General features: G+C 37.9%; 1 protein-coding gene across 3 annotated transcripts in view; it reads left to right on the top strand.

Moving 5' to 3' along the window:
- btv (dynein cytoplasmic heavy chain beethoven) overlaps positions 1-27,139 on the top strand; it is a 289,769-nt gene that overhangs the window by 157,512 nt on the left and 105,118 nt on the right. For all 3 annotated transcript variants that reach the window (XM_070086734.1, XM_070086733.1, XM_070086735.1), the window contains 7 exons: positions 3,156-3,347; positions 13,682-13,795; positions 17,148-17,256; positions 17,684-17,826; positions 18,273-18,470; positions 21,201-21,415; positions 23,843-23,944. In XM_070086734.1, coding sequence (XP_069942835.1) covers positions 3,156-3,347; positions 13,682-13,795; positions 17,148-17,256; positions 17,684-17,826; positions 18,273-18,470; positions 21,201-21,415; positions 23,843-23,944 — 1,073 coding nt within the window. The remainder of the gene's footprint in view (positions 1-3,155; positions 3,348-13,681; positions 13,796-17,147; positions 17,257-17,683; positions 17,827-18,272; positions 18,471-21,200; positions 21,416-23,842; positions 23,945-27,139) is intronic.

Raw genomic sequence — 27,139 nt, 5'->3', positions numbered from 1 at the left:
AAAGCCACTTAATTACCCTAGACTAAATGCTAAATACTCAGTACACACTTACTCACCTATGTACTCCCACATCATAACTGAAACAATCACTTTGAACCTTTTATCCATTGTTGACAGGAATATAATTGAATCATCGTTTTCACAAAAAGCATTTTCGAATATAAATATATCTTTGTCTTGTACAAATTTTGATTCATTTATAATTAATATTCTACTGTACAACTATGAAATAATTACTATCCTACTGTACAACTATGATATACTCCTTAGTGTTAAGTAGACTATAAGCCAATAATGTTAAGTTGGCCCATAATGCCAAGGCATAATAGAGGCTCTCTTTGCATTGCAATCCACTATTGTTAATACAAAATCTCAATGTACTGTTTGCAAAGACATAAAATAAATAAATAAGTATAATTATCAGTTATAATAATAATGTAGGTATGTAGTCCACCTGGGCTACATACCTACACCTACCTATAAAGCTACACGATATTTAATGTGGCCCAGAGCCATATTATTACTATCGACATACCATGTTCACTGAGTTTAATCGTTTCTAACAACTACCTTTAGATGCCATCATAAACAAAGGGAGAAGTAATGAATAATTCAAGCCAAGAATTGTAAACAAAAGCGTTATATATTAAGGGGAGTGAGTGACGTAATGTTTTCCCTCTGCCTGGCTACCACACCTCTATAGTATATAATCATAAAATGTTTATATGCTATGCAACGTGTTTCTTATATAATTTTGAAGAAAATATCATAGATGGTTTAATGAAAATGTCTATATTGACATAAAATAAGGCATTTAATGTGCCCAAGAGTGATTATTATTACATAATAGAGAGATGTGCTCATGGAGAATGTAAACAAACTGGGTGGCACGCACCGTATTTAATAATAATAATAATAATATCTTTATTTTACTACAAGTACATGTACAAGGTATACAGTCCTAGCTGACAACAATGACATACAGTGGACCCCCGGATAACGATCAGCTCCCAACTTGACCAATTATGTAAGTTTATTTTTGTAAGTGCTTTTGCAGGTGTATTTTTAGGGGTCTGAAATGGACTAATCTAATTCACAGTATTTCTTATGGGAACAAATTCGGTCTATAACGGCACCCAAACAGACTTCTGGATTGAAATAATATCGTTATGTGGGGGTCCACTGTACTACTATATAGAAAGTCCCTTGTTATGCTCCGCATTTCGGGCAAATTAGGTCAGTGCCCCAGGATGCGACCCACACCAGTCGACTAACACCCAGGTACCCATTTTACTGATGGGGAATATAGACAACAGGTGGAAAGAAACACGTCCAATGTTTCTACTCTGGCTGGGAATCGAACCCAGGCTCTCGCCGTGTGAAGCGAGAGCGTTAACCACCAGGCCACCAGAGCCCTTTGAAAGACTGCTCACCGTATAGAAAATTTTGGTCATAATTTGAGATTACCATATTAGCGGAATGCCATAAGGCGAAATGCCAAAAAGTGGGGCCCTACTGTACTGTAATTTTTATAAAATAATTCAATACTGTAATTATCTCTACTAGATATATTAAAGCCATATAGCATTACCTTTTAATTCACAATTCCAAGAGTGATTATTATCACATAATAGAGAGATGTGCTCATGGAGAATGTGAACAAACCGGGTGGCACATGCCATATTTGAAAGACCGCTCGCCGTATAGAAAATTTTGGTCATAATTTGAAATCGCCATATTAGCAGAACGCCATAAGGCAAAATGCCGAAAAGCGGGGCCCTACTGTACTGTAATTTTTATAAAATATGTAATTCAAAACTGTAATTATCTCTTCTAGACTTACTAAAGCCATATAGCATTACCTATTAATTCACAATTCTCTTGTACTCACTGTAACTCATCTAATGACCATTTAATCTGTTATAGCCTTATTAATCTTAAGTTAATTTGAAGTTTGCTTGAAGTGCTTTGCTCACAAGGGGCTTTTGGCATGTACACTCAACTATTATATTCCTTTGTACAACCATGTATCATGTCAAAATAATTTTTTTATTATTATTATTATTTTAAAAAAAAATATTATTATGAAAATGCTTTGTTGATTATAATTGATTGTGATATAAATGTAAGCTAAATTAGGATTTTACATAGCTCTCTATCTTAACAAGTTATTCCTTTGGCAAGGTACATTTAATGAAAAAAAGCATTCCTATGAATGCTCAAGATTTTTGTTTATAGGTGATTTTAAATGCACTAAATACCTTGGTGGGAAACGGCTAACATGTTAAAAAAAATTACTTAAAAAAGTGGTGGGTACCATGTCTAGAGGCTTTAATGAGGACAGTCAGCCTTTAGATTGTGAAGGATTCCTGCAATTATGTCTGATTAGATTTATTTTAATTAGAAGGCTTGTGTTCTAGTGAAATCTTAAAACCAAGAGATCTTCCCAAACAATTTGGCTGCTTGATATTGTGTATGTATAGTCTAGCTCCATGGGAAAGTGGAACAGAATTCTTCTTCTGTAAGCCACGCATGTTGTAAGAGGTGACTAAAATGCTGGGAGCAAGGGGCTAGTAGCTCCTCCTGTATATATTACTAAAGTCAAAAAAGAGAAAATTTTGTTTTTCTTTTTGGGCCATCCTGCCTCGGTGGGATACAACCGGTTTGTTGCAAGGAGAAGTATAGCCTAGTTGTCCAACTAAGAATGTGTAGACATACCTATGATTAGTTTCATGAGTTCTTCTGATGCTTAGCTGGAGGCCAAACTTCATTAGTTAACCAATCATAGTTATGTCTACACATTCCTAGTTGAACAACTAGGCTATACATATACACAATATCAAGGAGCCAAATTGTTTGGGAAGATCTCTTGGTTTTAAGATTCTACTAGTACACAAGCCTTCTAATTAAAACATAACTAATCAGACATAATTGCAGGAACCCTTCACAATCTAAAGGCTGACTGTCATCATCATAACCTCTAGATATGGTATTCATCACTTTTTTAAGTAAAAAAATATTGCATTTGATCATAATTTTTTTTTTTTTTGCTCAGAATAACAAAACTCTCATGCTCTAAACTTTGTGTTTTTATCATGCTAATATCTTGATTTGTTTTAATTGTTGCAACTTCAAGTGTATCACTTTGTTCATAGGTATTAGAGGCTATGGCACGTGTGGACCGAATCTTAACATCCCCCGGAGGATCATTCCTCATGGCTGGCAGATCGGGTGTGGGCCGCAGAACTGCAGTTTTTGTCATTGCCAACTTCCACAATATTAGAGTTGTCTCACCAGCTATGAGTCTTGGATATGATATCAAAAACTTCAAAAATGATTTAAAGCAGGTATGAAGAGGGTGATTACCTGTATATTATTGTCTCCGTTATTTTATATTTTTTCCTGAATGTGCCACCCACCTTTTTCCCTTGTGGTTCCTGTGGGTCACCTCATCTTTCACAGACCCATCTCCTGACAGGTCAACTCCCAAATATCTAAATGCATTTACTTCCTCCATGCTCCCTCCCCCCAATCTGATATCCAATCTTTCATTGCCCAGATGTTTTGTTACTCTTGTTAACCCTGCTGTTTCCTATGTTCACTTTTAATTTCCTTCTTTTACATACTGTCATAAATTCCTCCACCAACCTTTGCAACTTCTGTTCAGAATCTCCCAGAAGAACTGTGTCATCAGAAAAACAATTGTAACACTTCCCAAGAGGATGTATTAATCTGAGGTAGAAGAAAGGAGAGATACATGTTACCTAAGGATGACTAGAGAAGGGTTGGTAAAGGATTTGATTGGTAGGGGCTTGACAATCCAGCAGCGTGTATAACAAGTGTTAATTGGAGTGTATGTGCTGTTGGAGTGTGAGCAGGAAAACATTAAGGAATTCAGGGAAAACTTGTTAGCCAGATTTGAATCTTAGAGTGGAAAGTACAGTGCCTGCACTACGAGGAGGAGTGGTGATGTTGCAGTTCAGAGAGTTATTGACTGTGAAGCCTCTACACTTCTGGCATGATTACTATTTTTTGATGGTGAATGGGTTTTCTTCTTTGGGTCATCCTACTTTGGCAGGAGATGGCTATTGATTTAAAAAAAGTAAATGATCTTGTTTGGTAAGTTTCATTGACTAGGTATCATATTTTTTTCCTTTTTTTTTTTCCTGTATATTATTACTGTACCTAGGTAGTAGGTTGGTACCTGGAGTTTGCCTGGAGAGAGTTCCGGGGGTCAACGCCCTCGCGGCCTGGTCTGTGACCAGGCCTCCTGGTGGATCAGAGCCTGATCAACCAGGCTGTTACTGCTGGCTGCATGCAATCCAACGTACGAGCCACAGCCCGGCTGGTCAGGTACCGACTTTAGGTGCTTGTCCAGTGCCTGCTTGAAGACAGCCAGGGGTCTATTGGTAATCCCCCTTATGTATGCTGGGAGGCAGTTGAACAGTCTCGGGCCCCTGACACTTATTGTATTGTCTCTTAACATGCTAGTGACACCCCTGCTTTTCATTGGGGGTATGTTGCATCGTCTGCCGAGTCTTTTGCTTTCGTTGTGAGTGATTTTCGTGTGCAAGTTCGGTACTAGTCCCTCTAAGATTTTCCAGGTGTATATAATCATGTATCTCTCCCGCCTGCATTCCAGGGAGTACAGGTTCAGGAACTTCAAGCGCTCCCAGTAATTGAGGTGTTTTATCTCTTATGTGCGCCGTGAAGGTTCTCTGTACATTTTCTAGGTCAGCAATTTCACCTGCCTTGAAAGGTGCTGTTAGTGTGCAGCAATATTCCAGCCTAGATAGAACAAGCGACCTGAAGAGTGTCATCATGGGCTTGGCATCCCTAGTTTTGAAGGTTCTCATTATCCATCCTGTCATTTTTCTAGCAGATGCAATTGATACAATGTTATGGTCCTTGAAGGTGAGATCCTCCGACATGATCACTCCCAGGTCTTTGACGTTGGTTTTTCGCTCTATTTTGTGGAAGGAATTTGTTTTGTACTCTGATGAAGTTTTAATTTCCTCATGTTTACCATATCGGAGTACATAATTGAAATTTCTCATCATTGAACTTCATATTGTTTTCTGCAGCCCACTGAAAGATTTGGTTGATGTTCACCTGGAGCCTTGCAGTGTCTGCAATGGAAGACTGTCATGCAGATTCGGGTGTCATCTGCAAAGGAAGACACGGTGCTGTGGCTGACATCCTTGTCTATGTCAGATATGAGGATGAAAAACAAGATGGGAGCGAGTACTGTGCCTTGTGGAACAGAGCTTTTCACCGTAGCCACCTCAGACTTTACTCTGTTGACTACTACTCTTTGTGTTCTGTTTGTGAGGAAATTATAGATCCATCTACCAACTTTTCCTGTTATTCCTTTAGCACGCATTTTGTGCGCTATTACGCCATGGTCACACTTGTCGAGGCTTTTGCAAAGTCTGTATATATTACATCTGCATTCTTTTTGTCTTCTAGTGCATCTAGGACCTTGTCGTAGTGATCCAGTAGCTGAGACAGACAGGAACGGCCTGCTCTAAACCCATGTTGCCCTGGCTTGTGTAAATGATGGTTATCTAGATGGGTGGTGATCTTGCTTCTTAGGACCCTTTCAAAGATTTTTATGATAAGGGATGTTAGTGCTGTCGGTCTGTAGTTCTTTGCTATTGCTTTACTGCCCCCTTTGTGGAGTGGGGCTATGTCTGTTGTTTTTAGTAACTGTGGGACGACCCTCGTGTCCATGCTCCCTCTCCATAGGATGGTAAAAACTCGTGATAGGGGCTTCTTGCAGTTCTTGATGAACACGGAGTTCCATGAGTCTGGCCCTGGGGCAGAGTGCATGGGCATGTCATTTATCGCCTGTTCGAAGTCATCTGGTGTCAGGATAATATCAAATTGGCTTGTGTTAACCAAATTCTGTGGCTCTCTCATAAAAAATTAATTTTGATCTTCAACTCTCAGTCTGGTTAGCGGCTTGCTAAAAACTGAGTCATATTGGGACTTGAGTAGCTCACTCATTTCTTTGCTGTCATCTGTGTAGGACCCATCTTGTTTAAGTAGGGGCCCAATACTGGATGTTGTTCTCAACTTTGATTTGGCATAAGAAAAGAAATACTTTGGGTTTCTTTCGGTTTCATTTATGGCTTTTAGTTCTTCCCGCGATTCGTGACTCCTATAAGATTCCTTTAGCTTAAGTTCGATGTTTGCTTTTTCTCTGACCAGTGACTCCCTATTCATTTCAGATATATTGGCCTCTTTTAGCTGCTCTGTTATTCTTTTCCGTCGCCTGTAAAGGGAGCGTCTGTCTCCTTCTATTTTACATCTGCTCCTTCTTTTTCTTAAAGGAATAAGTTGGGGTCTATGTTGTTTAGTCTATCTGCCCAGCTTATATAGTTTAGGACTTGATTTACTTGGTCCCACTTTATGTTCTTGTTATTGAAGTTGAATTTGGTGAAGGCTCCCTCGTGACTAATCTCATTTTGTCGGTCTGGGGCTCCGCGCATACATGTCTGAACCTCGATTATGTTGTGATCTGAGTAGTATTTTGTTTTTGATATGGTGACATTTCGTATCAGATCATCATTGTTAGTGAAGATGAGGTCTAGTGTATTCTCCAATCTAGTAGGCTCTATTATTTGGTGGTTTAAGTTGAATTTTGTGCAGAGATTTAAAAGCTCATGTGTGTGTGAGTTCTTGTCAGAGCTGCCTCCTGGTGTTATCACTGCAACAACATTATTTGCTATATTCCTCCATTTTAGGTGCCTCAAGTTGAAATCTCCCAGGAGCAAGATGTTGGGGGCCAGAGCTGGCAGATTTTCCAGACAGTGGTCAATTTTTGACAGCTGTTCCTGGAATTGCTAGGACATTGCATCCAGAGGCTTGTAGACTACCACAATGACTAGGTTTTGGTTTTCGATTTTTACTGCTAAAACTTCCACTACATCATTTGAGGCATTAAGCAGTTCTGTGCAAACAAGTGACTCTGCGATATACAGGCCAACCCTCCCCTTTTGGTAGACAGCAGCTGCCCAGGGAGGTACTACCGACCTGCCAAGTGAGCATAAAATGGAAACATGTAATTGTTTTACATGATGGTAGGATTGCTGCTGTCTTTTTTTCTCTCTTATACAGTGGCACCTAGGCTTACGAATGCCCCGCCATGTGAATTTTTCACGATATGAAGTCACTCGGTAGATTTTTTGCTTCTGGATACAAATGAAATTTCAGGATGCGAACTTCCCCCTCCAGGGAGGTTCCTTGGTGAGGGGCTCTTGATCTAGGGAATTAGATATGTGCTCCAGTTCCCTAAATTAATAATAATAATAATTACTTCTGCTTACACTTAGGTCACATTACACATAAAAGTACACGTTTATTTATACACACTCATCTGAGTTTTCTTTGATTTTATCTTAATAGTTCTTGTTTTTACTACTTTTCCTTTTATATCCATGGGGAAGTGGAATAAGAATCTTTCCTCCGTAAGCCATGCGTGTTGTAAAAGTCAACTAAAATGCCGGGAACAATGGGCTAGTAACCCCTTTTCCTGGAATAATTACTAAAAAGAATAAGAAGAAAATTGTCAAAGTGGGATGTCTGAATGTGCGTGGATGTTGTGCGGATGTTAAGAAAGTGATGATTGTAGATGTTATGAATGAGAAGAAGCTGGATGTCCTGGCTTTAAGTGAAACAAAGCTGAAAGGGGTGGGAGAATTTCAGTGAAGAGGAATAAATGGGATTAGGTCAGGGGTTTCAAATAGAGTTAGAGCTAAAGAAGGAGTAGCAATAATGTTGAAGGATAAGCTATGGCAGGAAAAGAGGGACTATAAATGTATTAATTCAAGGATTATGCAGGGTAAAATAAAGGTTGGATGTGAAAAGTGGGTTATAATAAGCGTATATGCACCTGGAGAAGAGAGAAGTGTAGCGGGGAGAGAGAGATTTTGGGAAATGTTGAGTGAATGCATGGGGAGTTTTGAACCAAGTGTGAGAGTACTTGTGGGGGGGATTTCAATGCTAAAGTGGGCAAAAATGTTGTGGAGGGAGTAGTAGGTAAATTTGGGGCGCCAGGGGTAAATGAAAATGGGGAGCCTTTAATTGAGTTATGTGTAGAAAGAGGTTTTGTAATAAGTAATACATATTTTATGAAAAAGAGGATAAATAAATATACAAGGTATGATATAGCACGTAATGAAAGTAGTTTATTAGATTATGTATTGGTAGATAAAAGGTTGGTGGGTAAGCTCCAGGATGTACACATTTATAGAGGGGCAACTGATATATCGGATAATTATTTAGTTGTAGCTACAGTTAGAGTAAGAAGTAGATGGGACAAGAGGAAAATGACAACAACAAGTAAGAGGGAGGTGAAAGTGTATAAACTAAGGGAGGAGGAAGTTCGGGTGAGATATAAGCAACTATTGGCAGAAAGGTGGGTTGGTGCAAGTATGAGCAGTGGGGAGGGGGGGTTGAAGAGGGTTTGAATAGTTTTAACCCTTTGACTGTTTCAGGCCCCTCTCTGAAACTGTCATTCTATGTCGCTCAATTTTTGAAAAAAAAAAAATTATTTTTTCTTATGAAATGATAGAGAATCTTTTCCCGATGGTAATGACACCAAAAGTTCGAAATTTGGTCGAAAACTCGTGGAATTATGCTCCCGCGAAGTTAGCGGTCTCGACGACATATGCGTATCGGCGATTTCGCCGACTTTGAGCCCTATTTTCAGCCAATTCCATTGTTCCAGTTGACCAAACTCATAGCTATTTCTTTAGAACTCCATTTTATCTATCAGCTGAGTACAAGAAACCTCCCATTTACTAATTTGGACTACTCAATATGGTGGTCAGAAATTGGCAATTTGGCCAATTTCACGCAAACTAAAAAAGATGCCAATTTCAAAATAGGGTCCAGAATAAACAAGGTAGACATTCGTGGCACTAAAATATCATATGCTCTGTTCATTAGTCACATCTCTAGGCCCCTCTTATATTATTATTGCTTTCTATTTTGATTTTTTATTCATACAAAATTTACTGTTATGCAGACTACTGCATTATTGTAAAAATGGTATAAATAATACCAGTGCACTAGTGAAAGAATATTAGACTCCCCAGTTGACGTGTATTGGACGTGTGGTGTGATTTATTTACTCTTGAACATTGGTAAAAATCGAACATTTCCGCTACTTTGAGCTCAGTTCCAAGGTCGTTTTCATCGTAAAAGTAATGAAAATCATCTCTATTTCTGTAATATGTCTTCCATTTTATCACCTAAGACCATGAAAACGCGAATACAATGATAAATACTATACGAAAATACACCTCAAAGTCGGCGTTTTATTCCAAAAAAACGATCAGTTTTTTTTTTCTCATTACGCAATGTGTGCTGCAGGATTTTTTTTATGTGGTGCACATTGACCACACAGACCCATTCTCTCACATGTGGGCCTACCAGCTTTCTCCCGCTTGATTTGAAGCCGCTAGAATTATTGAGTATATATACGTCAGAAACATTGGCTTGTAAGACGTATTTATACGTCGAAAACAGTCAAAGGGTTAAAAATGCAGTATTAGTGGGGCAGAAGTTTGTGGTTATAGGAGAGTGGGTGCAGGAGGAAAGAGGAGTCATTGGTGGAATGATGAAGTAAAGGGTGTGATAAAAGTGAAGAAGGTAGCTTATGAGAGGTTTTTACAAAGCAGAAGTGTTATAAGAAGAGTAGAGTATATGGAGAATAAAAGAAAGGTGAAGAAAGTGGTGAGAGAGTGCAAAAGGAGAGCAGATGATAGAGTGGGAGAGGCACTGTTAAGAAATTTTAATGAAAATAAGAAAAAAAATTGGAGTGAGTTAAACAAGTTAAGAAAGTCTAGGGAACGAATGGATTTGTCAGTTAAAAACAGAGTAGGGGAGTTAGTAGATGGGGAGATGGAGGTATTAGGTAGTTGGCGAGAATATTTTGAGGAACTTTTAAATGTCGACGATGAAAGGGAGGCGGTAATTTCATGCACTGGCCAGGGAGGTATACCATCTTGTAGGAGTGAAGAAGGGCAGGATGTGAGTGTGGGGGAGGTGCGTGAGGATTACGTAGAATGAAAGCAGATAAAGCATCTGGAACTGCTGGGATCATGACAGAAATGTTAAAAGCAGGGGGGATATAGTGTTGGAGTGGTTGGTATTTTTGTTTAATAAATGTACAAAAGAGGGCAAGGTACCTAGGGATTGGTGGAGAGCATGTATAGTCCCTTAATATAAAGGGAAGGGGGATAAAATAGATTGTAAAAATTATAGAGGAATAAGTTTACTGAGTGTATGTACCAGGAAAAGTGTATGGTAGGGTTATTATTGAAAGAATTAGAGGTAAGACAGAATGTAGGATTGCGGATGAGCAAGGAAGTTTTAGAGTGGGTAGGGGATGTGTAGATCAAGTGTTTACATTGAAGCATATATGTGAACAATATTTAGATAAAAGTAGGGAAGTTTTTATTGCATTTATGGATTTAGAAAAGGCATATGATAGAGTGCATAGGGGAGCAATGTGGAAGATGTTTCAAGTATATGGAATAGGTGGTAATTTACTGAATGCTGTAAAGAGTTTTTATGAGGATAGTTAGAGTGTGTAGAAGAGAGGGAGACTACTTCCCGGTAAAGGTAGGTCTTAGACAGGGATGTGTAATGTCACCATGGTTGTTTAATATATTTATAAATGGGGTTGTAAAAAAAGTAAATGCTAGGGTGTTTGGGAGAGGGGTGGGACTAAATTATGGCGAATCAAATACAAAATGGAAATTGACACAGTTACTTTTTGCTGATGATATTGTGCTTATGGGAGATTCTAAAGAAAAATTGCAAAGGTTAGTGGATAAGTTTGGGAGTGTGTGTAAAGTTAGAAAGTTGAAAGTGAACTTAGAAAAGAGTAAGGTGATGAGAGTATCAAATGATTTAGATAAAGAAAAATTGGATATCAAATTGGGGAGGAGGAGCATGGAAGAAGTGAATGTTTTCAGATATTTGGGAGTTGACGTGTCGGCGGATGGATTTATGAAGGATGAGGTTAATTATACAATTGATGAAGGAAAAAAGGCGAGTGGTGCATTGAGGTATATGTGGAGACAAAAAACGTTATATATGAAGGCAAAGAAGGGAATGTATGAAAGTATAGTGATACCAACACTCTTATATGGGTGTGAAGCTTGGGTTGTAAATGCTGCAGCAAGGAGGCAGTGGAGATGTCCTGTCTAAGGGCAATGTGTGGTGTAAATATTATGCAGAAAATTCGGAGTGTGGAAATTAGGAGGTGTGGAGTTAATAAAAGTATTAGTCAGAGGGCAGAAGAGGGTTTGTTGAGGTGGTTTGGTCATTTAGAGAGAATGCATCAAAGTAGAATGACATGGAGAGCGTATAAATCTGTAGGGGAATCATGGCGGGGTAGGGGTCGTCCTCTAAAAGGATGGAGGGAGTGGGTAAAGGAGGTTTTGTGGGCAAAGGGCTTCAACTTCCAGCAAGTGTGTGTGAGCGTGTTAGATAGGAGCAAATGGAGACGAATGGTATTTGGGACCTGACTAGCTGTTGGAGTGTGAGCAGGGTAATATTTATTGAAGGGATTCAGGGAAACTGATTATTTTTATGTAGCTGGACTTAGAGTCCCGGAAATGGGAAGTACAATGCCTGCACTTTAAAGGAGAGTTTTGGGATATTGGCAGTTTGGAGGGATATGTTGTGTATCTATATACGTATATGCTTCTAAACTGTTGTATTCTGAGCACCTCTGCAAAAACAGTGATAATGTGTGAGTGTGGTGAAAGTGTTGAATGATGGTGAAAGTATTTTCTTTTTGGGGATTTTCTTTCTTTTTTGGGTCACCCTGCCTCGGTGGGAGACGGCCGACTTGTTGAAAAAAAAAAAAAAAAAAAAAATTCTATTTACTCGTCTTGATTGTGTGCTAATGGAGTTACAGGAAGCTGACACTGAAGAAATGCTGAACATTATCTTTGATGCACCTGTTGTGCATTCCTTGAGTGATGCTGAAAGTAGATGAATTGTGATAGATAAATAAGCCGTAGAGTTGATATTAGCATCATATTGATGTATCTTGTCATGCTTCCTGAGAGCAGGAATTCCGCTGGAATGGATTAATGCCATTTCATTTAATTTAAATGAGGAAAATTGACTCGGCATACGAACAAATCAGGATACGAACAAGGTCACGGAATGGATTAAATTCATAAGCCAAGGTTCCACTGTACACATGCAGGATTTCAGGTACATCTTGCTACTTTTAACCCTTTGGGGGTTTCGGACGTACTAGTACGTCTTACGACCCAGGGTTTTTGACGTACTAGTACGCCTAAATTCTAGCGCCCTCAAATCTAGTGAGAGAAAGCTGTTAGGCCTACACATGTAAGAATGGGTCTATGTGGTCAGTGTGCGCAGTATAAAAAAAATCCTGCAGCACAGTATGTAATGAGAAAAAAAAAACTTTGACCGTGTTTTTGGATTAAAAGAGCGACTTTGCACTGTATTTTCGTATGGTATTTATTGTTGTATTCTAGTTTTCTTGGTCTCATTTTATAAAATGGAAGACATATTACAGAAATTGAGATGATTTTGACTGGTTTTACAATGAAAAGTACCTTGAAATTGAGCTCAAAGTAGCAGAAATGTTCGATTTTTACCAAAGTTCAAAAGTAAACAAATCATGCTAAGCGTCCAATACACATCAACTGGTGAGTCTAATATTCTTTCACAAATGCGCTGATATTATTTATACCATTTCTACACTAATGCAGTAGTCTGCATAACAGTAAATCTTATTTTTTTTGTAAGAATAAAAATTCAAAGTGGAAAGCCAAAGAAATATAAGAGGGGCCTGGGGATGTGACTAACGAATAGAGAGCTTGTCATTTTAGTGCCAGGAATGTCTTTCTTGTTTGTTCTGGACCCTATTCGGAAATTGGCATCTTTTGAAATTTGTGTGAAATTGGCAAAATTGCTAAATTCTGACCACTTTATTGGATAGTTGAAATCAGTAAATGGGTGGTTTCTTGTACTCATTCGATAGAAAAAATGTAGTTTTAGCGAAATAGTTATGATTTTTGTCGACTAGTACACTGGAATTGGCCGAAAATAGGGCTCAAAGTGGGCAAAATCGCCGATGCGTAAACATCGTCGAGACAGCTAACTTTGCAATAGCATAATTCCATAAGTTTTCCATCAAATTTCATACTTTTGGTGTCATTATGATCGGGAAAAGATTCTCTCTTTTCATAAGAAAATTTTTTTTTTTTTTTTTTTGAAATTTGGCCAACCCTGAGAACAAGTCTCTGAGAGGACCTGTCGACCCTCAAAGGGTTCATTGCACTTAGGTCACACTACACATGCATGCACAAGCATATATATGCACACCCCTCTGGGCGTTCTTTTATTTTCTTACTAGTTCTTGTTCTTGTTTATTTCCTCTTATCTCCATGGGGAAGTGGAACAGAATTCTTCCTCTGTAAGCTATGCGTGTCATAAGAGGTGACTAAAATGCCAGGAGCAAGGGGATAGGAATCCCTTCTCCTGTATGCATTACTAAAGTTAAAAAAAGAAATTTTCATTTTTCTTTTTGGGCAACCCTGCTTCGGTGGGATATGGCTAGTTTGTTGAAAGAAGAAGAAAATTTTGTTTTCATATAAACTGCACAACATTATTGCAGGTGATGCAGAGTGCAGGTGTTGATGGTGAACAAGTGTTGCTGCTTCTGGAGGATCATCACCTAGTGACCTCAGACTTTCTTGAAATTATCAACTCTCTTCTTATGGCTGGAGAGGTAAGTCTTCACCTTATAAATGTTGTTTGTGTGTATGTTGTATTGTACTGTATATCTTTCCACGTATTTTCTGTTTTTTTTTTTATTTTTTTTTTATTTTGCTAAATATCAATAGCATTTATAATTTTAAATCCTTTACATTTATTTTTAACTCACAGCTACCTGAAGTCAGGTTTTCCTAGTGACCACCTAATTAGCTAGACTATTGCTGCCTATGGCCTGCAGTTCACATAGTCAGATCAAATGAATGTTTGATATAAGCTAAGCCTTAGAAAGGCAATTACTATTTTAAATTAATCTTGTGTTCTTTAAAATGAGACATTTAACTCTTTCTTTATCTCTTACATAGATCTCCATCACTGATACCAGGGTCGCTTATGTAGATCAGTGTTTTGAGCTCAACTCCCTCAGATAAGCTGTGAGTAGTAAATTTTGGCCTGAATATAAGAAAATGGGTCTGTGCAGTGAGTGTGCACACTATAAAAAAGTTCTGCACCAAGGGTTGCATGATGGAAAAAGTAAAACTCTGACCTTGTGTGCGGTTTAAAATAGCTAATCTGCGGTGTTTTCTAGGATGTTTTTCATGTTTTTTTTTTGTTTTTTTTGACTCTTGGTATCATTTCATAGAATGGAAAATATTACTGCTGAAATAGATATCATTTTGGTTGGTTTCAGGACCAGAAGTACAGTGGAACCCAGGTGTTCGTCTTTAATCCGTTCCAGAAGGTCGGCTGAAAACTGATTTGTACGATAACTTAAGTAAAATTTCCCATAAGAAATAATGTAAATCCAGTTAATCCGTTCCAGACTCCCAAATATATTAACAAAAAATGCATTTTATAGAGAATACCTATAGTTTTACATACAGAAAACGATGAGAAATAATTATAAATAACTAATGGAATGGTTAAATGAACATTTAAATCACTTTTACCTTTATTGAAGACTTGCTGACGTATGGAAGACGGCGAGGAGGGGGGAGGGAGGAGAGGTTATCTCTACCACAATCACTACCACCCTCTACCATAATCACTACCACCCTCTACCACAATCACTACCACCCTTTACCACCATCACAACCACTACTGCCCTCTACCACAGTCACTATCACCCTCTTCCACTATCACAACCACCCTCTACCACAATTACTACCACTCTATACCACCATCACTACCATCCTCTACCACCATCACTACCACCATCACTACCACCATCACTACCACCCTCTACCACTATCACTACCACCCTCTATCACCATCACTACCACCCTCTACCACTATCACTACCACCCTCTACCACTATCACTACCACCATCACTACCACCCTCTACCACCATCACTACCACCCTCTACCACTATCACTACCACCATCACTACCACCCTCTACCACCATCACTACCACCACCTACCACCATCACTACCACCCTCTACCACTATCACTACCACCATCACTACCACCCTCTACGAGTAACAAAGGCAGACCGAGTCATGAACGTATGAGCAGCCACGTCTCGCGGGCAGGCAGACATGTCTGATACAAATGATTTCCAAGCGGACGTACGAAAACAGGTGAAAAATTTCACTGAAAAAAGTGGTTGAAAACTGAGTTGTGTGATAACCGGACCGGATGAAAACCGGAGTTCCACTCGAGTTTGAAATTGGGCTTAAAGTAGCAGAATATTCGAGTTTTGCCCATTTTCCTGAGGGCAGGTAAAGCTCCGTATACCCCCCTAGTCTTTTTTATGGGTTTTTATTAGGTCTGCTTCAATTACTGGGACACTGTAAACCATGAGATATCATTCCTGGTTATAATTTATTATCTGAGAAATAGGGTACATCTTCCTCTTTTTTTTAACACATCGGCTGTTTCCCACAAAGGTAGGGTGGCCCGAAAAAGTAAAACTTTCATCGCCATTCACTCCATCACTGTCTTACCAGAGGCGCACTTACACTACAGTTATAAAATTGCAACATTAACACCCCTCCTTCAGAGTGCCAGCACTGTACTTTACATCTCCAGGTCTCAAGTCCGGCCTGCTGGTTTCACTGAATCCCTTAATAAATGTTACCTTGGTCACACTCCAACAGCACGTCAAGTCCTAAAAACCATTTGTCTCCATTTGCTCCTGTCTAACAAACTCATGCATTCTTGCTGGAAGTCCAAGCCCCTCGCACACAAAAACCTCCTTTACCCCCTCCCTCCAACCTTTTCTAGGCCGACCCCTACCCCACCTACCCTCCTCTAGAGATTTTTTATGTGATGAATTAAAAATGGAAGGCAAGTGTAATATAAGAGATGCCTGAGGACATGATTAATTGTCAGAGAAAATGTTTTAGTGCGTGGAATGTCTACAGTGTTTATTTTGGACTGACTCTTATTTAAATTTTTTTTTACTTTTGTGTAAAATGGATAAAATTACCAACTTATGTACACTTTATGGGGAAGTGTAAATAGTTGAATGGGCATTTTCTTTGGCTTAGTCGAGGGAAAGAAGGCATACTAGCAAAACAGCAAAATGTTTCTGTTAAGGAGTGCTGCAGCAGCAGGAGGCTGACAGGAGTGATGTTACGTTTGAGAGCAATGTGTGGTGTGATTATAATGCAAAGAATCGGAGAGTACAGAAATCTGAGAACAGTGTGGGGGTTAAAAAATAAAAAAGCTGTAGTTCATAGGACCAAGGAAGGGTTGTTAACCTGATTTGTCAATTTAGAAAGGATGGAGCAGAAACAATGACAAAAAAAGGAGTACTGTATAAATGCAGGGTGGAGGAAAGAAAGGATAGTAAAAAACTTCAAAGTAATAGGAGCTTAATTAAGATCAGACTGAGTGGAGACGTGTGGATTTTAGGGTTTGACATGATATTGGAGTGTGATCAAGGTAGCACTTATGAAGGGATTAAGGGGGAACTAGTTAGCTGGGCTTGCTTAGGTTCTGAAGGTGGGAAGTACAGTGCAGCACTCTGAAGTAGGGGTAGGAAAGTTACAGATTGGAGGGTTATTTGAATTGTGATTTCTCTGGATTTCTGGCATGACGGCTATTGAATAATAGCATATGGGTTTCCTTTTTTGAGTCATGCTTCCTTGATGTGAGACAGCCGACATGTTAAAAACAGGATAGTATTAGGTTTTGTCAAGTTCTGCTGTGTTGGAATATTTTCACCTTTTCATTGGAATGTTTATGAAAATTCACTCATTCCTGTCCTTATTATTGCAGTTATAGTAGATTAAATCTTAGTTCTTATTAGGTAGTTAGTAAAGATTAGACATGTAAATTGTTGCATCACATATAATATGTTTAATGCTGATGTGTTACACTGGTGAATATGGCAAATAATGTTGACTTGTATTGTTAGGTTCCTGGGCTCTATACTCCTGAAGAACTCGACCCACTTCTCATGCCACTACGGGACCAGGCAGCTCATGAAGGCTTCCGGGGTTCACATTATGCATACTTTGCTTCAAGTAAATACAAATTTCTAGGCTTACAGTATTCAGCATTTATTAATTAAAAGTAATGTGTGTTCATACCTTCTATTCCTTAGATTTTTATAGACCAGTCTAATTATAATTCTGTAATAATTTATTGATGGTAGTTTACAAAGAGAGAAGATTGTACTAGTCATGTGAAGGTGGTGGAATGCTTGACTTTCTTAAGTGAACATTGGGTTTTGCAATACTCATATTGCTTTTATTACTATAGTGTAGACTTGGGTGTATTTATCAAAGTGATTCAAAATCCAGTAATACTTTTATAGATAATTATTTTGTAATAAAGAATAAATTTCCTTGAGGTTTTTATAAAACTTAAGATTTTTGTGTACTTTTTCCATATATGTAAAAAAGAAAAGTATGATGTTCTTACTATCTTCTTGTATTTATAACATTGCAGGAGTGATGAAAAATTTGCACATTGCTTTAATTATGGATTCAAGCAACCAAGAGTTCTCTGTACAGTGTGAAAGTAACCCAGCCTTGTATAAGCAGTGTTCTGTTCTCTGGATGGAAGGCTGGGCACAAGAAACTATGATTCAGGTATGTTAAACTCAGGTTTAATAAAATTCTTTGTTGTTCTTTTTATGGCTCACTTTTCCATAGTCAGATTTTTCCAATACTTGTGTCTTTCTATCTTGTTAAATATTTTTTTGGTCTTCCACTTTTATGTGCCTACTTAGCCATTCCTCATCTTTTTTGTCCTCATGATAGATTTTTCTCACAAGTTAAGAGCTGTGTCACTAATTTTAGTAATAAATTAGAACACCAGAATCTTCATTATACAGTATATGTATATGAAAAATTAATGAAAAATTCTCCACTGTTTGTGACTTTTAGATTAATTAAATATCATGTATGATAACATTGTCAAGGACTTCCAAGAAAAACACTGAAAAAATTTTGTAGGCTTAATGTCTTGTTCCTTAAGAGGACTGGGGTTCTTTCAAATGTATAAATTGATTAAATGTAATTGTAATTAATCTCAGATTCCAGACATGCTCTTGGATGAAACTGAGAGGGACCAAAACAGTGGCTCAGAGTTCCTGAATTCCTTCTTAGCAATATACGAGAGTCTACCAACTCACCTTGCAACACCTCGGCGGTATCTAACCCTTCTTCACAGTTATCGTTTAATTCATAACACAAAGAAGGAAGGAGTCATACAACGACAGCGCCATTTAAAGGTAATGTTTTCATGAAACTTTTTAAGTTGTGTGATAAAACTGATCAGTAGTTTCTTGAAATAGCTACACATGTAAACACTAGTAAAAGGTGAAAACGTTCTCATGAAGCAGTGTAATTAGTGGTCTGCCTCATTGCTCAGTGCTTGCTGTCATAATGTTCAAATCTGTATAAATGACTTGGGATGTGCAGCACCTTCACTCTGAAGGAAGGGATGGGCTCTTGTTGTTTGGGGGTCAGCTAAATTGTGATGTCTCCACACTTCTTGCAAGACAGATTAACAATGTGATAGAAAATGACTTGCCAAGAAGATTCCCAATTTATGTGAATAAATATTAACCCTTAAACTGCCCAAACAAATTTACGTTCACATGCGTAGCGCTCCAAAAGTAGATCTACATTTTTTTTACATATTTTCAAATACTATAACAAAAAAAAAGTAGATCAAAGTTTTTTTACACATTTTCAAATGTAAAAAAAAAGAAAAGAAGATCTACGTTTTTTACATACAGTACTTTCAAATGTTGAAAAAACGTAGATCTACGTTTGGACAGTTTAAGGGTTAAGATGCAAAAAATTATGGAACATCCATTCTTGTAAAAATAACTGCACATTCCTACAGGAAAACTAGTACAGTAGGGCCCCCAACTTACAATATTGATGCATTCTAGAAAATTCATTGTATGTCAGCATTTCAGTACTGGGAACCTGTTTTCCCATAAAAAAGTGTAAAATTAATTAATGCGTTCCTCGGCCATAATATTCCACATCTAATTTCAGTTAATTTTTTTCCAAACACTTTTTATCCAGTGTTATATATACATTCAGTACTTTTCTTTTAATTTACACATAGAGGGTGATACAAGATAGTGTGGGTGAGTGTAAGGGTGAGTTCTGTGGGTGTAGGGAGGGGGGGGAAGATGTACAGTTGAGTGGTGTGTGTGTGAGAGAGAATGGGTAGGTGTGAGGATGAGTGGTGTGAGTATGAAAGAGGATGGATAAGTATGAGGGTGAGTAGTGTGAGTGTAAGAGAGGATGGATTGGTGCAAGGATAAGTAGTGTTGGTGCGAGAGAATAGATGGGTGTGAGGGTGAGTAGTGTGAGTGTGAAAGAGAATGAATGAGTGTGAGGGTGAGTGGTGTGGGGATGAGAGAATAGGTGGATGTGAGGGTGAGTAATGTGGGTGTAAAAGAGGATGGGTGTGTGTGAGAGAGGATGGGTGTGTGTGAGAGAGGATGGGTGTGTGTGTGAGTGAGTGGTGTGGGTGTGAGAGTGAGTGGTGTGAGTGGGAGAGAAAACAGATGAGTGTGAGGGGTGAGTGTTGTTGGTGTGAGAGAATATGTTGGGGTGTGAGAGGGACAGTGTTGTGTGGTACAAAGCTACCAACTGTATGTGTCCAGGAAGCAGGTAGAAGTGCTGAGCCAGTGTGTCCTCCCTGGGTGGGTCCCAGACAACCTATCCACCAGTCCTCCACCTGCCAACCACAATGACTGACATACTAACACAATATAAATATTAAATTTACAGCTTTTTTAATCAGTCTGTACCAAACAAATATGAATTTTCTATACATTCATAATATGATCATACCAGTGCACAAAGTTTGAATGCATTTGGTAAAAAAAATAACCAAGAATTTTTTTTTTTTTAACACGTTGGCCATTTCCCACCGAGGCAGGGTGACCCAAAAAGAAAGAAAAAAACCCCAAAAGGAGGAAAAACCCAAAAAGAAGGAAAGAAATAAAAACTTTCATCATCATTCAACACTTTCACCATCACTCATACATAATCACTGTCTTTGCAGAGTCACTCAGATATGACAGTTTAGATGTTTCTCCAAACTGCCAATATCCCAAACTCCTCCTTTAAAGTGCAGGCATTGTACTTCCCATTTCTGAAGTGTGAGTCATTGTTCATAAGTGTTTATTTGGTTTGAAAATGCCAATGTAGTCTGTGTGAAACCTCGTGAATTGGAACCCTACTGTAGTGTGGTATGTGTGATGGAATTTAATTATATACTTTGTAATAGAAATGGAAGAAATTGGAAGTGTGCCTCATGAGGTATCCCCAGTATATATGTAGAAAATTATTAAATATTGAAAGAGGTGGGGGCCTAGCACCCACCAGTGACACAGTAATGTAACTGGAAGACTGTATTGGTGAAATCGTGAGGAACTCTCATGCAATATTGGCTTAAAATCTTGCTCTTATATATTAGACCAAATCACAGAATGGAAGTGTTATGGTGCTGCTGCTAAAGAAAACATCTGAACATGCTAGAACAACTCCAAAGATGAGCTCTAAAATGACTTTCAGGGATAAAAATTGTGTTACACAGAAAAGCTGTAAAGAATTAGATATCCCTTCATTGGCTAACTGGAGAGAGAATAGACGTGGTAACAATATACGTACTATGTTATAAAATAATACGAAAGGACAAGAAAACATAGCTATAAAGTAAGGAAGAGGAGGTGTGGAAAAGAAACTGGAAAATTCTTCACTGAATGGTTGTACGGTGAAATAAGTTATAAGAGGAAGCAGTCAGTGCTACAATCATTGGAAAAAATTATATGGTGAATTAAATGCTGAAGATGAGGCACCATGAGCATTGCTCTGTTCCTTTATCTATAAATAGGTAATCACAGATAAATTAGTAATCATATACTCTTATGAAGTACACATTTTTACATTTTTTGAGTGATCATCTTGAGTGACAAATTCTGTGTTATCAGGCTGGGGTGGCGAAGCTCAATGAAGCACGTAAGGTAGTAAGTGAGCTCAAGGCTGAAGCTGCAGAAAAAGAAGCTGTATTAGCAGAGAAGCAGTCAGAAGCTAACCATGCCCTTGAGTTGATCACTGACACCATGAAGAATGCCAATGCTCAGAAAGTTCAGATGGAAACATTGAAAGACCAAACAGTAAATGAAAACAAGATTATTGCTGAGAGGTAAGTACCACCCTCATTACATATTATACATTACTGGTTGGTCTGATGTTATATTTTCACTCAGTATGGTTTCTTCCATAAAGAAATATCTTGGCTTCTCCTTTTTACATATTCATGGCATAATTGTATTACTCTTATGTGTGTGCTAAATTGGAGTGAGTAGAGACAAGTGGTTTATGGGATCTAACTTCTTGTTGTAATATGAACAGAGTAATTTCTATGAAGGTATTTAGGGAAACTGGTTAAATGGATTTAAGTTCTGGAAGTGGGAAGTGCAGTACAGAACTCTGTAGGATTTGCAGAGATAGTGTAAATCGGTTGGTCATTTGACTTGTGATTTTTATGCTTTTCTGGAAAGAAGTGCATGGGACATGAGCAGCATGTTATTGAAAGAATTTTTCAAAGCTGGTGATGTCTGCATATACATATTCTTCCCTTGATCATCTATCATATAAAAATTTATGCACCTTTGTCAATCATTGATGATTTGCTTCTTCCCAAGAAAGTAACCCCCTCTACCTATATTGTGGTTCATCATGCACATTGTACCTTACCTCATTTAACTTAGATGCCTGAGACAAAGTTTTTTGTTAATTTTCATTAATATAAACGACAGGAGTTACATTGTATGTGATGAGCAATCTGTTTAGCAACTTTAAACAATCTGGTAATTTATATACAAGAAGAGCAGTCCACTTAACATCTTCGAATGATATGGTCAGATTTGCATGGAGAGCCAGTTATAGGTTGTCTGTCTTGACTGTATTGTCCCATCCTCAACATTTGTCCATCATTATTGTCCAACATTCTTTATAGTTTGTGAAGCTCCCGCTTCACACACGGAGGGCCCGGTTTCGATTCCCGGCGGGTGGAAATTCCGACACGTTTCCTTACACCTATTGTCCTGTTCACCTAGCAGCAAATAGGTACCTGGGTGTTAGTCGACTGGTGTGGGTCGCATCCTGGGGGACAAGATTAAGGACCCCAATGGAAATAAGTTAGACAGTCCTCGATGACGCACTGACTTTCTTGGGTTATCCTGGGTGGCTAACCCTCCGGGGTTAAAAATCCGAACGAAATCTTATCTTATCTTAACACATCCTCAACAGGTTGTCCACCTTTATTGTCTTAGCACATTTTGTTTATCTTTACTGTCTTAACACTCCCTTTACAAGTTATCCATTTCTGCTATCTTAACTCTGGTTTTCATATTTTTAATCAGAGTTTCACACAACAGTACATTAAGTTTTGTCCCTTCCTGCCTTATTCTTCAATATGGCATTTATTACACCAACCACTTTACTTTCCAGTATTTTTTTTTTTTTTTTCAACAAGTCGGCCGTCTCCCACCGAGGCAGGGTGACCCAAAAAAAAGAAAGAAAATCCCCAAAAAGAAAATACTTTCATCATCATTCAACACTTTCACCACACTATCACCACACTAGCACATTATCACTGTTTTTGCAGAGGTGCTCAGAATACAACAGTTTAGAAGCATACACATATAAAGATACACAACATATCCCTCCAAACTGCCAATATTATATTTTTATATTATTTTGTATTATATTTTTATAATCTCATAAGCAAATATCAGTATTGTTCTTTCACTTTAATATACTCTAACATAATTTCAAAATCTCCCCATTAAAATTCATTAAACTTTGCTTTTCTCCACTTTCAGTCTTTGAAAGTAGAAAAATATTTATATAATTTTTCCTTCATCCTCTGTACTGTTCTTAAGTATACATATATAATGTACTCTCATAGCTCTCTCAGCTTCTCTGTTCAGCTGCAGGCTCTCACCTTGTGTTTTTGTCACAATTACTTTATTATATGATGTTTATACAAGTGCATTAACACATAATACAATACCCCACAGTATAAGTTCTGAATATTTCATAATAACTTGATACTATGTTTAGTATTCTTTTATGCATTCAAGAACAACTTATGTAATCACATTAGACTGATCTGGCATACTTCAACAAAAATACCATTTTATTATCTGATTCATTAAATAAATATTTATCACAGATCATTATCTTCTTTCTTCTTTCAACAAACTGGCCATATCCCACTAAGGCAGGGTGGCCAAAAAGAAAAACAAAAGTCTCCCTTTTTTAACTTTAGTAATGTATACAGGAGAAGGGGTTACTAGCCCCTTGCTCCCAGCATTTTAGTCACCTCTTACGACACACATGGCTTACGGAGGAAGAATTCTGTTCCACTTCCCCATGGAGAACAGATCATTATGTGTTATTTTAATGAAATTGTATTCATTCTTTTTCTTACGTAAGGTATGCCTCAACCACCATAGAAATTCTAGTATTTATCTTGGTATATATATCCTTACTTAGTTAGAGAAATGTATTTTTATCAAAAGTTGGTAGATAGATAAGTTTTGTCTTATTTTCCACTGAACAGAAAAAAGGCAATTGATGAAGAGTTAGCAGAGATTGAACCCATTGTGAGAGAAGCTAAAGAGGCTGTGGGCAACATTAAATCAGAGGCTTTGACTGAGATAAGGTAAGTAAATGTTGCTCTCCATTAGTATAAGCAGTGTTTAGGAGATTATTCCTAGAGTAATATTAGCTAAACAGTAGCATATGTAGGTGAAGGTTTGTTAGATAAGTGTCTGCTAAAATGCTTGGCACAGGTGTGCTCCTCAAAAAATATTGACCCTGATTTTGATGGGAGCTGTTATAATTTTTGTTTGCAGATGACAGTGTTAATGGAGATTTAGATGAGAAGCTGCAGCAAACTAATCTTAGTTATAAATATTGCTGTATTATTTATGCTAGTCTGTCTTGGCCTTGTAGATTCACAAAAGTATTGTATCATAGCTGATTGTAGTAATAAGTTGGTCATATTCTGTGGCAACACTGACTCAGAACTAAATATGCTGTCTGTTATTTACAACATTTAACATGCAGAACAACACTATGGCACTTTACCATAAAATATGAAACTTTAACAAAAAATTTATCATAAATTTAGGTCCCTGAGAAAAAGTAGTGTTGATATTAATGACCCATTAAAATATCTATACAGTACAGTGGACCCCCGCTTAACGATCACCTCCAAATGCGACCAATTATGTAAGTGTATTTATGTAAGTGCGTTTGTACGTGTATGTTTGGGGGTCTGAAATGGACTAATCTACTTCACAATATTCCTTATGGGAAAAAATTCGGTCAGTACTGGCACCTGAACATACTACTGGAATGAAAAAAGTTCGTTAACCGGGGGTCCACTGTATATAGATTTCACCATCATAATCATAGCAGGGACTGTGCTAAAACAAGTTGCAACAGATGTACATGTTTAACATATCTGGGTACACAATTATTAACAAATGTAGATCAAATAGGTATGTATACAGAATCCCATATACTACTAACATAGAAAATGTTTGTTTTTTTTTTTTTTTTTTTTTTTTCAACAAGTCGGCCGTCTCCCACCGAGGCAGGGTGACCCAAAAAAGAAAGAAAATCCCCAAAAAGAAAATACTTTCATCATCATTCAACACTTTCACCACACTCGCACATTATCACTGTTTTTGCAGAGGTGCTCAGAATACAACAGTCTAGAAGCATAAACATATAAAGATACACAACATATCCCTCCAAACTGCCAATATCCCAAACCCCTCCTTTAAAGTGCAGGCATTGTACTTCCCATTTCCAGGACTCAAGTCCGACTATATGAAAATAACCGGTTTCCCTGAATCCCTTCACTAAATATTACCCTGCTCACACTCCAACAGATCGTCAGGTCCCAAGTACCATTCGTCTCCATTCACTCCTATCTAACACGCTCACGCACGCTTGCTGGAAGTCCAAGCCCCTTACCCACAAAACCTCCTTTACCCCCTCTCTCCAACCCTTTCGAGGACGACCCCTACCCCGCCTTCCTTCCCCTATAGATTTATATGCTTTCCATGTCATTCTACTGTGATCCATTCTCTCTAAATGACCAAACCACCTCAACAACCCCTCTTCTGCCCTCTGACTAATACTTTTATTAACTCCACACCTTCTCCTAATTTCCACACTCCGAATTTTCTGCATAATATTTACACCACACATTGCCCTTAAACAGGACATCTCCGCTGCCTCCAACCGTCTCCTCGCTGCTGCATTTACCACCCAAGCTTCACACCCATATAAGAGTGTTGGTACTACTATACTTTCATACATTCCCTTCTTTGCCTCCATAGATAACGTTTTTTGACTCCACATATACCTCAACGCACCACTCACCTTTTTTCCCTCATCAATTCTATGATTAACCTCATCCTTCATAAATCCATCCGCCGACACGTCAACTCCCAAGTATCTGAAAACATTCACTTCTTCCATACTCCTCCTCCCCAATTTGATATCCAATTTTTCTTTATCTAAATCATTTGACACCCTCATCACCTTACTCTTTTCTATGTTCACTTTCAACTTTCTACCTTTACACACATTTCCAAACTCATCCACTAACCTTTGCAATTTTTCTTTAGAATCTCCCATAAGCACAGTATCATCAGCAAAAAGTAACTGTGTCAATTCCCATTTTGAATTTGATTCCCCATAATTTAATCCCACCCCTCTCCCAAACACCCTAGCATTTACTTCCTTTACAACCCCATCTATAAATATATTAAACAACCATGGTGACATTACACATCCCTGTCTAAGACCTACTTTTACCGGGAAGTAGTCTCCCTCTCTTCTACACACCCTAACCTGAGCCTCACTATCCTCATAAAAACTCTTTACAGCATTTAATAACTTACCACCTATTCCATATACTTGCAATAATAATAATAATAATAATCATAAATTTAATACATTAATTGTACAGGGCACATGCATAGCACAAAGCCTGAGATCTTATGAAATAACCTTGATGATGGCTTGTATGCATTCTGAGTTGTGGATCCCAATCAGTAGAAATGCTACCCATATACAGTGGACCCTCAAGTTACAAACTTTTTTCATTCCAGACGGCTGGTCAAGTGCTGTTACTGAACGAATTTCCTCTCATCAGGAATAATGTAAAATAGATTAATCTGTATCAGACCCCCAAAAATATACTTACAAAAGCATTTACAAAAATACACTTACATAATTTGTCATGTTGGGAGTGGTTCTTAACTCGAGGGTCCACTGTATTTCTGTGTAGTGTGATAGCTCAGTTATTATAGTACATTTACAACTTTCACAGTATTTATGTTTGAAAAGAAATATGACATTGTATTCAAACTTTTATTTTATTATTTACAAATTATTGGACCTTACTATAATTGTTAAATGACCTTATAGTCCAGTCAGTTTAGCTTCAAAAAGGGTTCAGGGTGGAAGAAATTGCAACAGAAATGAAAACTGCAGGTTGTAGTTTTATACACCTTGCTAGATACTATACTAAAAGTAGAGAAGGATGGAAGTGGTGGAAATATGTCAGATTTTCCTGAAACCAGAACGATTTCATGGATAATCACATTATATATTTTCATATTTTATTTTATTATTAACCCTTTGACTGTCGAGGTCGTACATGTACGTCTTACGGGGTAGTGTATTTGACGTATATATACTCATAAATTCTAGCGGCTTCAGATCAAGCAGGAGAAAGCTGGTAGGCCCACATGTGAGAGAATGGGTCTGTGTGGTCAGTGTGCACCATATAAAAAAAATCCTGGAGCATGCAGTGCATAATGAGAAAAAAAAA

This window comes from Cherax quadricarinatus, chromosome 19 (assembly GCF_038502225.1).
Source record: "Cherax quadricarinatus isolate ZL_2023a chromosome 19, ASM3850222v1, whole genome shotgun sequence".
NCBI lineage: Eukaryota > Metazoa > Arthropoda > Malacostraca > Decapoda > Parastacidae > Cherax > Cherax quadricarinatus.
Note: the sequence above shows the minus strand (reverse complement) of the source record. Positions and strands in the feature narration are given on the sequence as shown.